General features: G+C 46.7%; 1 protein-coding gene across 7 annotated transcripts in view; it reads left to right on the top strand.

The window, feature by feature from the left end:
- LOC121358840 (endonuclease domain-containing 1 protein-like) overlaps positions 1 to 9,324 on the top strand; it is a 162,360-nt gene extending 153,036 nt beyond the window's left edge. For 6 of the 7 annotated variants that reach the window (XM_041477329.1, XM_041477336.1, XM_041477376.1 and 3 more), the window contains 3 exons: positions 1,275 to 1,416; positions 6,520 to 6,838; positions 7,973 to 9,324. In XM_041477329.1, coding sequence (XP_041333263.1) covers positions 6,554 to 6,838; positions 7,973 to 8,518 — 831 coding nt within the window. In that variant the 5' untranslated portion in view covers positions 1,275 to 1,416; positions 6,520 to 6,553 and the 3' untranslated portion in view covers positions 8,519 to 9,324. Of the gene's footprint in view, positions 1 to 1,274; positions 1,417 to 3,610; positions 3,857 to 6,519; positions 6,839 to 7,972 lie in introns of those variants that run through there. The other variant, XM_041477346.1, reaches the window with a different exon arrangement.
- Positions 9,325 to 12,233: the final 2,909 nt, after the last annotated feature.

Below are 12,233 nucleotides of genomic sequence, written 5' to 3'. Positions count from 1 at the left end.
TGAAATTTCTACTATCAATAATGTCACAGTTCCCAGGACATCAGTGCAATTTCAGGCTGAAAGACATCTGCACACACCTCTGCTGTACCTCAGGGGCTGCCTCTGACTCGTTCACCCACCTCTGCACACTGGCTGGGGCTTGACACCACACTCATCCTCATCCCTGCTCATCCCATGCCCACTGCTTCCACTTTCCAGGCTCTGGAGCTATGGGTGATTGACCAACCCCATGAATCTCACCTCCATAACCTCCTTGGGCTGTCCTGGGGACCTTTACCCCTGGCAGTACCCAGAAATGCCCTGTCCTCCACAGCAAGCTTGTGAAATACTTGGGAAGCCAAAAAGAAGAAGGAATTGGTTTCACAGAATTACTGAATTACAGAATTCAAGGTTGGAATAGACCTTCAAGGTCATCCTGTCACACCATCCTCTCAGCACTACCACTGTAAACCTTAAACCACCAAACCATATCACCCAGTGTGAAATCCAAATGCCTCTGAAACACCTCCAGGGATGGTGCCTCCAGCACCTCTCTGGGCAACCTCTTCCATTGTCTGACAACGTGGCAGTTGAAAGTGTTTTTTCTAACATCTAATATGAATTTCCCCTGTCTCATCTTAAAGCATTTTCCTCTAGTCCTCTCACTACCGACATGGTAGAAGAGACTAATTTCAACCTCATTACAACCTCCTTTCAGGCAATTGTAGAGTGCCCTATGCCTGCTCTTCTCGAGACTAAAATCTAATCCTAACATCTAATCTAGCTCTGCCTTCTGTGAGTTTAAAGCTGCTCCCTGTTGTCCTGTCACTCCAAACCCTTCTCAAAAGCTCCTCTCCATGTGAATCACTCTCAGGTACTGAAGAAGCTCTAAGGTCTCCCAGAACCTTCTCAGCAGAAGGCTTTGCATGAATAAGGGCTCTTACAAAGCCTTTGCAATCAGGCAAGGGAAAATACGCAGTCCAACCCTACTAATTGTGTTCTGAGAGGCTGCAGAAGAGCAGACTGTGAACATCTGGGTGTACTCAGAGACAGGCCAGTCTGTGTAATGCCACAAGAGATGTTCTGCCAGGAACAGGAACACATGTAGGTCCCTGTTTATGGGGAATGAGGAAATGAACAGATAAGTCACCAGACCCAGTTATTTTCTCCTGACACGTGATGATGCAAGAACCTGGGAGAAATCCTGAGGAAATTGCAAATAGCAAATGTCACCCCACTTCAGGGTGGTCGTGAACAAATCTCCTTGAATAATAACAGAAAACATTTCTTTTCAGTGAAATTCCCTGTTTATGACACCGGGCAGATTTATGACCAGGTATATATTGCACTGGGAGTCCTGAGGGATCAGCCAAGTGTTTCTTCAGAGAGAAGAAGAAAGGAACTCTCCAGCTGCCTGTTCTGAGACTCTGCTTCAAGGTAAGGTCTTGCTCCTTTCCCACCATTTACTCCAATATTTCAGGACTTTCCTGAGCTTTGGAATAAATATATATAAGCAAAGCCTAGGAGTTGCTGAGTTCCCACATCTATTCTCCAAGAAGTAAGGCGGGTTTATGCATGCACTGAATTTTGCAGCTCTTTAACACTTTCTGTAAAGGAGGGCAAGGACAGAAGGAATGATTTGGGAAAGAATTTCAAGCCAAACCACCTGGAAAATTAGGCCTCACCACCCCCTCAGTATAGAATTTTTCCCTAACATCTCATATAACCCTGCCCTTTGTCAGTGTGAAATCATTCCCTCTTGTCCTGTCACTCCATGCCCTTGTCCAAAATCTCCAGATCTCTTGGTGAACTTCTAGGTAGTGAAAGGGGATCCAGCTTCTCCCCACAGCCTCTTCTTGTCAAGGCTTAACACCCTCAGCTGTCTCAGCCTGTCTCCAGAGCAGAGATGTTCCAGAACTTGAAACATCTTTGTGGCCTCTACCGGACTCCACTCCAATATGTTTTTTGTCCTTCTCACGTTGTGGGCCCCAGAGCTGGACACAGCACTCCAGGTGCAAGGACAAGATTCTGGACAACCTGCTCTAGATGATCCACCTTGAACAAGGGAATGGACTAGAAGGTTTTGAATCATCCCTCCCACACTCAACAATTCAGTGATGATGTGATCCTGAGACATGCTTTTGTTTGCTTGCTTTTGAAACTACACCTTGAGAGCAGCATCTGTGGTATCAGACAGGCAGGATGAGGCATTAGATATAAAGAAAGCTTTGAGCAGCCACAGATAAATTTCTATGATGCACTGCTTCTGAAGCTTTTCTGCAAAATTATAGGGAACTGATTTGGGGAAATGTGTTCAACATATTCAATGTATTCAATGTCATAATCAAAAGATCATCACAGGACAGATCATTTAGTTCCTGAGTAGCTCACAATAAAAATTATTTGCTGCAGTGCTGGTTGGCAGGGTCATCTCATGTATAAACAACAAGTTCCTTCTTGCTGAAATTTCTACTATCAATAATGTCACAGTTCCCAGGACATCAGTGCAATTTCAGGCTGAAAGACATCTGCACACACCTCTGCTGTACCTCAGGGGCTGCCTCTGACTCGTTCACCCACCTCTGCACACTGGCTGGGGCTTGACACCACACTCATCCTCATCCCTGCTCATCCCATGCCCACTGCTTCCACTTTCCAGGCTCTGGAGCTATGGGTGATTGACCAACCCCATGAATCTCACCTCCATAACCTCCTTGGGCTGTCCTGGGGACCTTTACCCCTGGCAGTACCCAGAAATGCCCTGTCCTCCACAGCAAGCTTGTGAAATACTTGGGAAGCCAAAAAGAAGAAGGAATTGGTTTCACAGAATTACTGAATTACAGAATTCAAGGTTGGAATAGACCTTCAAGGTCATCCTGTCACACCATCCTCTCAGCACTACCACTGTAAACCTTAAACCACCAAACCATATCACCCAGTGTGAAATCCAAATGCCTCTGAAACACCTCCAGGGATGGTGCCTCCAGCACCTCTCTGGGCAACCTCTTCCATTGTCTGACAACGTGGCAGTTGAAAGTGTTTTTTCTAACATCTAATATGAATTTCCCCTGTCTCATCTTAAAGCATTTTCCTCTAGTCCTCTCACTACTGACATGGTAGAAGAGACTAATTTCAACCTCATTACAACCTCCTTTCAGGCAATTGTAGAGTGCCCTATGCCTGCTCTTCTCGAGACTAAAATCTAATCCTAACATCTAATCTAGCTCTGCCTTCTGTGAGTTTAAAGCTGCTCCCTGTTGTCCTGTCACTCCAAACCCTTCTCAAAAGCTCCTCTCCATGTGAATCACTCTCAGGTACTGAAGAAGCTCTAAGGTCTCCCAGAACCTTCTCAGCAGAAGGCTTTGCATGAATAAGGGCTCTTACAAAGCCTTTGCAATCAGGCAAGGGAAAATACGCAGTCCAACCCTACTAATTGTGTTCTGAGAGGCTGCAGAAGAGCAGACTGTGAACATCTGGGTGTACTCAGAGACAGGCCAGTCTGTGTAATGCCACAAGAGATGTTCTGCCAGGAACAGGAACACATGTAGGTCCCCGTTTATGGGGAATGAGGAAATGAACAGATAAGTCACCAGACCCAGTTATTTTCTCCTGACACGTGATGATGCAAGAACCTGGGAGAAATCCTGAGGAAATTGCAAATAGCAAATGTCACCCCACTTCAGGGTGGTCGTGAACAAATCTCCTTGAATAATAACAGAAAACATTTCTTTTCAGTGAAATTCCCTGTTTATGACACCGGGCAGATTTATGACCAGGTATATATTGCACTGGGACTCCTGAGGGATCAGCCAAGTCTTTCTTCAGAGAGAAGAAGAAAGGAACTCTCCAGCTGCCTGTTCTGAGACTCTGCTTCAAGGTAAGGTCTTGCTCCTTTCCCACCATTTACTCCAATATTTCAGGACTTTCCTGAGCTTTGGAATAAATATATATAAGCAAAGCCTAGGAGTTGCTGAGTTCCCACATCTATTCTCCAAGAAGTAAGGCGGGTTTATGCATGCACTGAATTTTGCAGCTCTTTAACACTTTCTGTAAAGGAGGGCAAGGACAGAAGGAATGATTTGGGAAAGAATTTCAAGCCAAACCACCTGGAAAATTAACATCAAACTGTTCAATAAGAAGGAGGGGTGAGTTTATTGAGCACCAAAACTCCACCCATGACCTTGCAAGAGGCCTCTGGACAAACACAGGTGGCTGAACTCCTGGGCAAACTCCCTCTAAACACTGTGGGAAATCTAACAACTCTGCCTACTTGGAGATTATATAGAAACAGCCAGTCTGAGACTGCAGCAGAGGCATTTGAGACTCCACTTTGGTTCTGCGAGCAGAATCCTGTGCTGCTCCTTCTCACGGTAGGCTGGTTTCTATATATCTGATATTAAGTTAGACATTTAGTTAAATATATTTTAAGCTTGTGGAGGGGGTCATACAAAAGAACTTTTCAGGAACTTCTCTACTTGATTTGGGGCAGCTATGGGCATGTTCTGCAGAGTACTGTAAAAAGTCACCACTTGTTCCTGTTCTTAGTTTCCAGCTTACTGGTCACAGGGTTGCTAAAGAGTTCTTAGTTTCCAGCTTACTGATCCAGGGTTGCTAAAGAGAAAAAGGACCAGATGTCTTGCATCAGAGCCAAGGGTATATTTAGCTTAATACCCCAGTGTCAGCTGAGAGGCAGGACCCCAGGTGCATCATTTGGGGTTCACTATTGGGTCTGAGTGGAAGAGCTGAGTGTCTGTGTGACCCTGGATGGGGCCAGAGACTTGTAGGAAGTGCAGCATTGCTGTTCTTTGCCTGCCCCATGCCCCATGAGATTCAAGCCCAGCTCAGCATGGCAGGGGGCTGAGCAGAGCCCGTGCCCAGCTGCGGGTGTCTGCTGTGGGCAGGTGCTGAGAGCAGAAGGGAGTGAGAATGGCCTGAAACTGAGTCAGGGAAGATTTAAGCTGGATATCAGGAAGAGGTTTTTCACCCAGAGGTTGGTTGAGCCCTGAAACAGGCTCCTGTGGGAAGTGGTCACATCACCACACCTGTCTGAGTACAAAATGTGTTTGTACAATACTGTCAGGCACATAGTGGATTTTCTGGGTCTGTCCTGGGCAGGGCCAGAAGTTGGACCCGATGGTCCTGATGAGTCCATTCCAACTCAGCATCTTCTGTGATTCTATGAGATCATGTTTGGAAGTAAGGGCCTCCCGGCCCTGTTTTGTTGAAGGATTTTTTCTCCAGTGCCAGTGCAAAAGCTGAGCTCTGAGCTCAACTGAAATAGGCTGGAAAAGGTGACCTTGTCCCAGTGCCATATCTCAGTTCCATGATAATTTTGCCATGAGAGCTGTTTTGGCATTGGGTGGGTTTGGAACACCCCTCAGACAGACTATGCCCCCACCATTGCCTCCTCTGGGCACCTAAAACCTATTTTACATTTCATTATCTCATGTGAAAAAGGGAGATTTGCTCAAACCTTCAGTGTGTGTTCAGTCTGTTACTGCCACATGAAAGCCAAAACCCTTCCCAATCTGTTGGTGTCCTGTGGTAGGGACTCTTCACTGAGCAGTTCTCTGTGTTGGAGGGTTTGACTGACTAGTTCAGGGTCACACACCAACCAGAGAAAGCCCGCCTGGGTCTCCACACCTTTACCCCCTGCCAGAAACTGTCAGCGCCCCTGAAGGACTCACTTTAACTATTTACAGAATAACACTATTAATAAAACGGTGACAGGTTAAGGTTTGAGGCTTTCCAGTGAAAGTATCTGACTGCAAAGAGATATTCAAAGTGAGATAATAATTCAGAACAATATACTAAGAAGCTTTAATCTCCAGCAAAAGCTAGCTTGAGGTAATCATTCAGCATGCTTAAAGGAGGATTCTCTACCCAATAGGCATCTCTAAGGGAGAGAAGGCAGGTTCAGTCCATCAATTGACCCCAGAAGTTACAATGTAGTCTTCCATCACTTCTCTCCATTTTTAATTCACTTTTATATTATTTCTTTACATTTAGGCGGTGTCTGCATGTAGTCATACATCTTTCTCAGTGAGGGGCTCTCAAACCCTGGGGGTGGATATCTCAGTAAAGTACCTGCAGTAACCTTGGGATGGGGATGTGCGTCAGACCAAGGAGAGGAATTTTGCCATGGCTGCTGATTCAGCAGCAGGACGTCTTCATTTGTGTCCCATGGTTTTCAGTTGTCATTCAGTTGGCAGATTATCAGATAGAAAATGCCACTGAGATGTCTCCTCTGTAAGGGTTTTGAGAGAACCTGGCCACGGCATCTCCACTCCACTCCACCTGCTGTTTAGGCTCACCTTAGATTTAGTCCTCCTTGTGTGTGGGAGGCCAGGTATGCTGGCTGTGTTTCATCCAGGGAGGAGCAGCTGTATTTTCTCCTGTAACCTGTTTACCACTATCCTTTTATCCCCAGTCATCTCCCTGCACAACCCCATAACATTGATGATTTTTCCATATCCAGGAGGACAGAAGTTACCCCCACCTTGGTCTCTCATAGTCCCCTCCTCTGCATTTGCCTTCCAGGGGAGCAAGAGCCCTCCACTGAAATCCTCCCACCATGCTGGGGCTGCTGCTGCTGCAGGTGTTGGCCAGCTGCCTCTGGCTGGGACACAGCGAGGTGGTGAAGTCCTTTGAAACTTCATGTCCTCAGTTTTTTTTCCGGGAGATCCCTCCAAATGAAGCCCTGGAGCCGCAGAAACCAGCCTGGATCTGCCAGCGCTACAAGAACCAGTATTACTTTGCCACCCTGTATGACAGGAAGATGCGTATTCCTGTCTACTCTGCTTACATCTACCAGCCTGGACCGGGCAAAAGACCTAAAACATGGCTGGTTGAGCCTCAGGTGAGTGTCTCTCTTACAGCACATAACCCTCCAGTCATTAAAAGCAATATTAAAATAACCATTTGTATTTTGTCCCAACCCACTACACACATGCAAATGGACACATTGGACAGGATTCTCCCCATTTTACTTCAAACACTTCATCACATGATTCTTCTGATGCATCTGAGACATCAGCAGGAGCATGAGATGAATCACATCCCAAGGGTGCCCAGCTTTCTGCCTTCACCTGACAGGAACAGCAAACCAGAATCCTTTGCATGACATGACAAAGTCAAATGCTTCCCCTCCCTGGGCCCTGCTGTGCCGAGTGACCAAGTGATGGGGAAAAGGCATCCAGGAGAGGCTAAACTTGAGGGAACAACAGTCCTGCTGGCATCTGATCCCCACTTGGCCCTGAGCTGGTCTGCATCCCTGGCAGAGCTTATCTGCTCCCAGTGAAGGTCAAACAGCCTTTGTGAGTGGTGTTAGAGACATGAAAGGAAACTCAGAAGTAGTTGAGTTGGCCCAGGGACAAAGCCTTGAGGGAAAAGGCACTGGAGATGAGAGGGTCAGGTTAACTGTGGAGGAATTTCTGGAGTGACATTTTAGGCAGTGCAAAGTGAAGTGCATCAGTGTTGGTCCAGTCAGAAGGGTGGGATCTCCATCCATGGGCAGTGACCCCTGAGCACCTTTGGCTCAGGCTTGGTCCACAAGGATCCAGCAGACAGGCAGAATGCCAAAACCAACAGAGCTCTTCCAGATGTCTTTCAGTCAAACTTCAGAACTTTAGGAAAACAGGCCAAGGGAATAATGGACACAAAAAGAGGAAATTCATGTCATTGCAAAGGACAGAGGGGCAGGATTGATTTAGGTAAAAAGGAACCACAGAAGAAACCCATATGCAGTGTTCCAAAGGAAAGCTAAATATAATGCACTAAATGTGAAATGTATTTCTGAAACAAAAAAAATATTTGCAGTTTGATTGCACTTTGAGTTCCTCATAGGAACTCAAGCAAATAATCTGGTATTGTACCACATCAGGAGCAGACAAAAACATGGATCTTGACACTCAGAGACTTCTGCTCTAGAGAAGTCTGTTCAATTATCCTCATCCCCAATACTAACACCTTTTTCTCTTTATTTCCTGTCAAGCTGATTGGCCCAACTTATCCCAAAACTATGGAAAAAGAGTGGACACTCTTAAATCATTACAATGTCACCTTAGAGAAACTCAGCCAGAGCCAGGCTATCCTTCATGACTACAAGAACCTGACGGGTCTGAACCGGGGCCATTTGAACCCCAATGGCCACCACGATGACTACAGCAGCAGGATGGCTACCTTCACCCTCACCAACATCGTGCCCCAGGATGAGAAACTCAACGGTGGTGCCTGGAACAACTACGAGCAGCAAACCATGATCAGGAGGACCCAGGGCTGTACAACCACCTATGTCGTTGTGGGTGCTGTGCCTGGGAACAACTACATCGCCAAGGGGAGGGTTAATAAACCCAGCCACCTCTGGTCAGCTGCCTGCTGCGTGGTGGACAATAACTACATAAAGGCCTGGGCGGTCATCGCTGAGAACGACAAGAACGAGGTTGAGCTCCTCACACTGGGAGAGCTGGAGGACACGTTAACTGAGCTCTATGGGAGGGGACAGGTTTCCCTGTTTGACAGTGACTGTCCCCGGGAATAAGCCTCACATCCTGGGTGGAACAGGCTCAGGAGCTTTTGCCACATGTCATACAATCACAGAATGGTTTGGGTTTGAAGGAATTTCAAAGACCATCCGGGTAGTCTCAGCTCCTGAGCCATGGGCAGGGACATCTTCCACTATCCTTGGTGGCTCCAAGCCCTGTCCTGTGGTAGTGAGTTTCTTTGTTATGAAATTGTGGTGTTATAAGTTCAAAATGGTTTCCTCCAGTTGTCCCCCATACATATTGGTTTGTCCCTGAGATACATCCACCCATTCCCCTGTCCATCTACCTAAAGACCTACCCCTTATTCCAGAGTCATCCCTGCTACTCAGGGAGACCCTGCCCTCCTCCCTTGTCCATTACAGAAACCCCACCTTTGTTTCCAGAATCTTCTGCATGCATCCTGGATCCCTCAAATACCTATTGGTCTCCTTGGCGTGCTCTCCTCCCCTGTTGTCTCCCATCGGATGTCATGATGTATACGCTGCCTTGTGCCCCTCCCCGGGTGTCTCACCATTGGTCCAAGTTTGTATCCTCCCTATGTTCCCTCCCCTGTACTTAAGATGCTGTTACCCTGTCGGAACATTGTCGCTTGTCCCTGGACTCTATCAGATTAAAGCCTCTTGAGAACCTATACAAGTGATCCCTCTCTTTTCCTTCACTCTGGACTCCTCAACTTGGGATTCTAACAGCAGCTGCACAGAGCAGCTTTGCTGCCTCTGAGAACTAGGCAGCCCTGCTTTACTGCCACCCAGACCGTCCCAGGGGTGGACAGGGAGCAGCCACTCTTGGCACAGGCCAGGAGAGGAGCTTGGGCTAGCCATGGTCATCCCCAAGTGGTCAGCCCATGTCTTCTCCAACAAATGAGGATGAAAAAGTGGGCCAACAGCTCTTAAAAGATATCCCCATGGCTCCTTGCAACATTGACATCCTTACTGTTTGGGGGTAGGGACCTGTGCAACAAAGAGTCCAATGGGTTCTGTGAGTTCAGGATTATGTGGGATTGCCCCACTTTTCCCCTGGGAGGGGTTTTACACTGGGTCATACAGCACTGTGGAGTTGGGGGACACTTTGGGGGTCTTTGATGGTTTATGTCCCCTTCTAATCATGTGACCACTGTTGAGCCCTGCTTTGTTCTGTCAGCTGGGCCTCATAAGGAAGGAGGAATTTGCCCCACCTCCACCAGATCTGCTTCTTCTTGGTCTTCTCCCTCATTCTGGATAAACCCCGCTTTGTTTAAGACATCAGTCCCAGGTTAACAGATAAAAGAAACCATGGGACTCAACCAGTTTGTTTGAACAAACTTTGGTCCAGCACACTTCTTCTGGATACTTCTGGTTGTAACAACCAACTCACAATTCTATTATTCCTGGGCTTTTGGAAACAGAAGGAATTAAGTCTCGTTTAGTTTTGAGTGAATGAATGGTCAGTGAATGACAGAACATTTTGGGTTGGAAAGGTTCTTAATGACCAGATAAATCTATGCCCTCCCATGGACAGTGACATTTTCCACTATCCCAGGTTGCTGCAAGCCCCAGACAACCTGGCCATGGACACTTAAAGGCATGGGGCAGTCTCAGCTTCTGTGGGCAACCTGTGCTGGGGCTTCACCATCCCCACAGTAACAAATATCTACCAATATCCACTCTAAACCTACACTCCTTTCAAGCCCTTTCACCTTGTCTCAAGCTGCATCAACGGAAATAGAGGTCGGATATTAGGAAAAAGTTTTTCATGGAAAAAGTGATGAAGTTCTGGAATAGTCTGCCCAGGGAGGTGGTGGAGTCACCATCCCTGGAAGTGTTTTAAAAAAAGACTGGATACAGCACTCAGTGCCATGGTTCAGTTAAGATGTTGGGGCATGGGTTGCACTCAATCATTCTGATGGTCTTTTCCAACTAAGTCATTCTGTGAATTCTGTGAATTCTGTCCTAAAGACGTGGTTTAACCCCAGCCAGCAGCGACAACCTCACTTCCCAAACATTGGGACCAGAGATTGAACTGGAAGGGGAAAAGCTGGAAAACTTGTGATGCAGACAGAGACAGTTTAACAGGGAAAACAAAAACTTCACTCACAAGCAAAGCATGTCAAGGAGATCTTTCACCATTTCCTAGAAAGGGCCTTGCTCTGTGAAATCTGTGCCCAGCAATACCAGAAACATCTCTGTTATTAGCTCTGTGTTCAGAAGAACTCCAAAACGCAGCCCTACACTTTCTACTGTCAAGAACATTAACTCTGAACCCAGCACACCTGTCAGCTCCATGTCCTTGTACAAAGTCTCTCTGCAGTCTCCTGTAGACTCCTACAGTACTGGCCAGTGCTCTGAGGTATCCCCAGAGCCTTCTCCTTCCCAGGCACCTGGGATGAAGCTGTTACACAGCCATGGCAATCAGGCAAGAGAATATTTGTAGCCTGGCCACAGGAATGATGTTATGGGAGGCTGCAGAAGAGCAGACTGTGAATATGTGAGTGCACTCAGAGCCAGGCCAGTCCATCCAATGTCACCAGAGATGTTCTGTTGGGAACAGGAACACATGTAGGTGCTGGAGCAGCAGCAGCTGCAGTTGGTGGGATTGATGAAATGATCAAGGCAGCCACCAGACCCTGTTAGCTGCTCCTGACATGCCATGCTGCAAGGCAGCAAATTTGGGAGAAATTCTGGGGAAAATTTGAGAAACAACTGTCAACACATTTCAGGGTGGGTGTGAACAAACACCCTAACTAAAAACAGAAAACTTCTCTTTTCTGTGGAATTCACTGTTTACAAGAAAGGGCAACTTCATGACTGGGTATATAGTTAAATGATCCTGACATACCATGCTGCAAGACAGCAAATTTGGGAGAAATTCTGGGGAAACTATGACAAACAACAGTCAGCACATTTCAGGGTGGGTGTGCACATACCTTCCGAATAAAAATAAAAAACTTCTCTATTCTGTGGAAGTCCTTGTTTATAACAAGGGGCAAATTTGTGACAGGGTATATATAGCAGTGGCACTCCTGAGCACTGAAACACTCCTTTCTCCAGGGAGAAGACAAAAGGAACTGTTCACCTGCCTGTTCTGAGATTCTGCATCAAGCAAGGTAAGCCCTTGCTCTCTCCTCACCATTGACTCAAATATTCAGAGTCTTTCCTGACATTTTGAAATAAATATATATACATAGACAAACCCTAGGCTGGAGTTGCTGAGCTTCAAGGAGCAATCAGAGCTTATGCATACCCTGAATTCTGCAGGACATTAGTATTTTCTGTCAGTCAGGAGGGCAAGTAATGAAGGAATGATTTTGGAAAGAAACTCAAGCCATTCCACCTGAAAATTAATGTCAAACAGTTGAATAAGAAGGATGGGGGAGACTATTCACTACTGAAACTCCACCCATGACCTTGCAAAAAACCTCTGGACAAACAGGGGTGTGGTCTGAACACCTGGGAAAATTTACGCTAAAGGTTTCTTGGGAAATCTAACAACTGCCTCTTTCTGGAGAGCATATAAACCCAGAGAGTCTGAGACTGCAGAGGCACTGGAGACACCTCTGCCACTTTGGGGCTGCGAGCAGAAACCTATGCCACTCCTTTTCAGAGTAGGTTGTTTTCTATGTATCTGTTAACTTAGATATTACCTTAGTGAGATCTATTTTAATCTCATGCAGTGGGTCAGGCAGAAGGAGTGTCAGACCCTTCTCTCCTTGCTTTGGGGCAGCTTTGGGCATGC

The sequence above is a fragment of the Pyrgilauda ruficollis genome, unplaced genomic scaffold, assembly GCF_017590135.1.
Source record: "Pyrgilauda ruficollis isolate IOZ18807 unplaced genomic scaffold, ASM1759013v1 scaffold111, whole genome shotgun sequence".
Lineage (NCBI taxonomy): Eukaryota > Metazoa > Chordata > Aves > Passeriformes > Passeridae > Pyrgilauda > Pyrgilauda ruficollis.
Note: the sequence above shows the minus strand (reverse complement) of the source record. Positions and strands in the feature narration are given on the sequence as shown.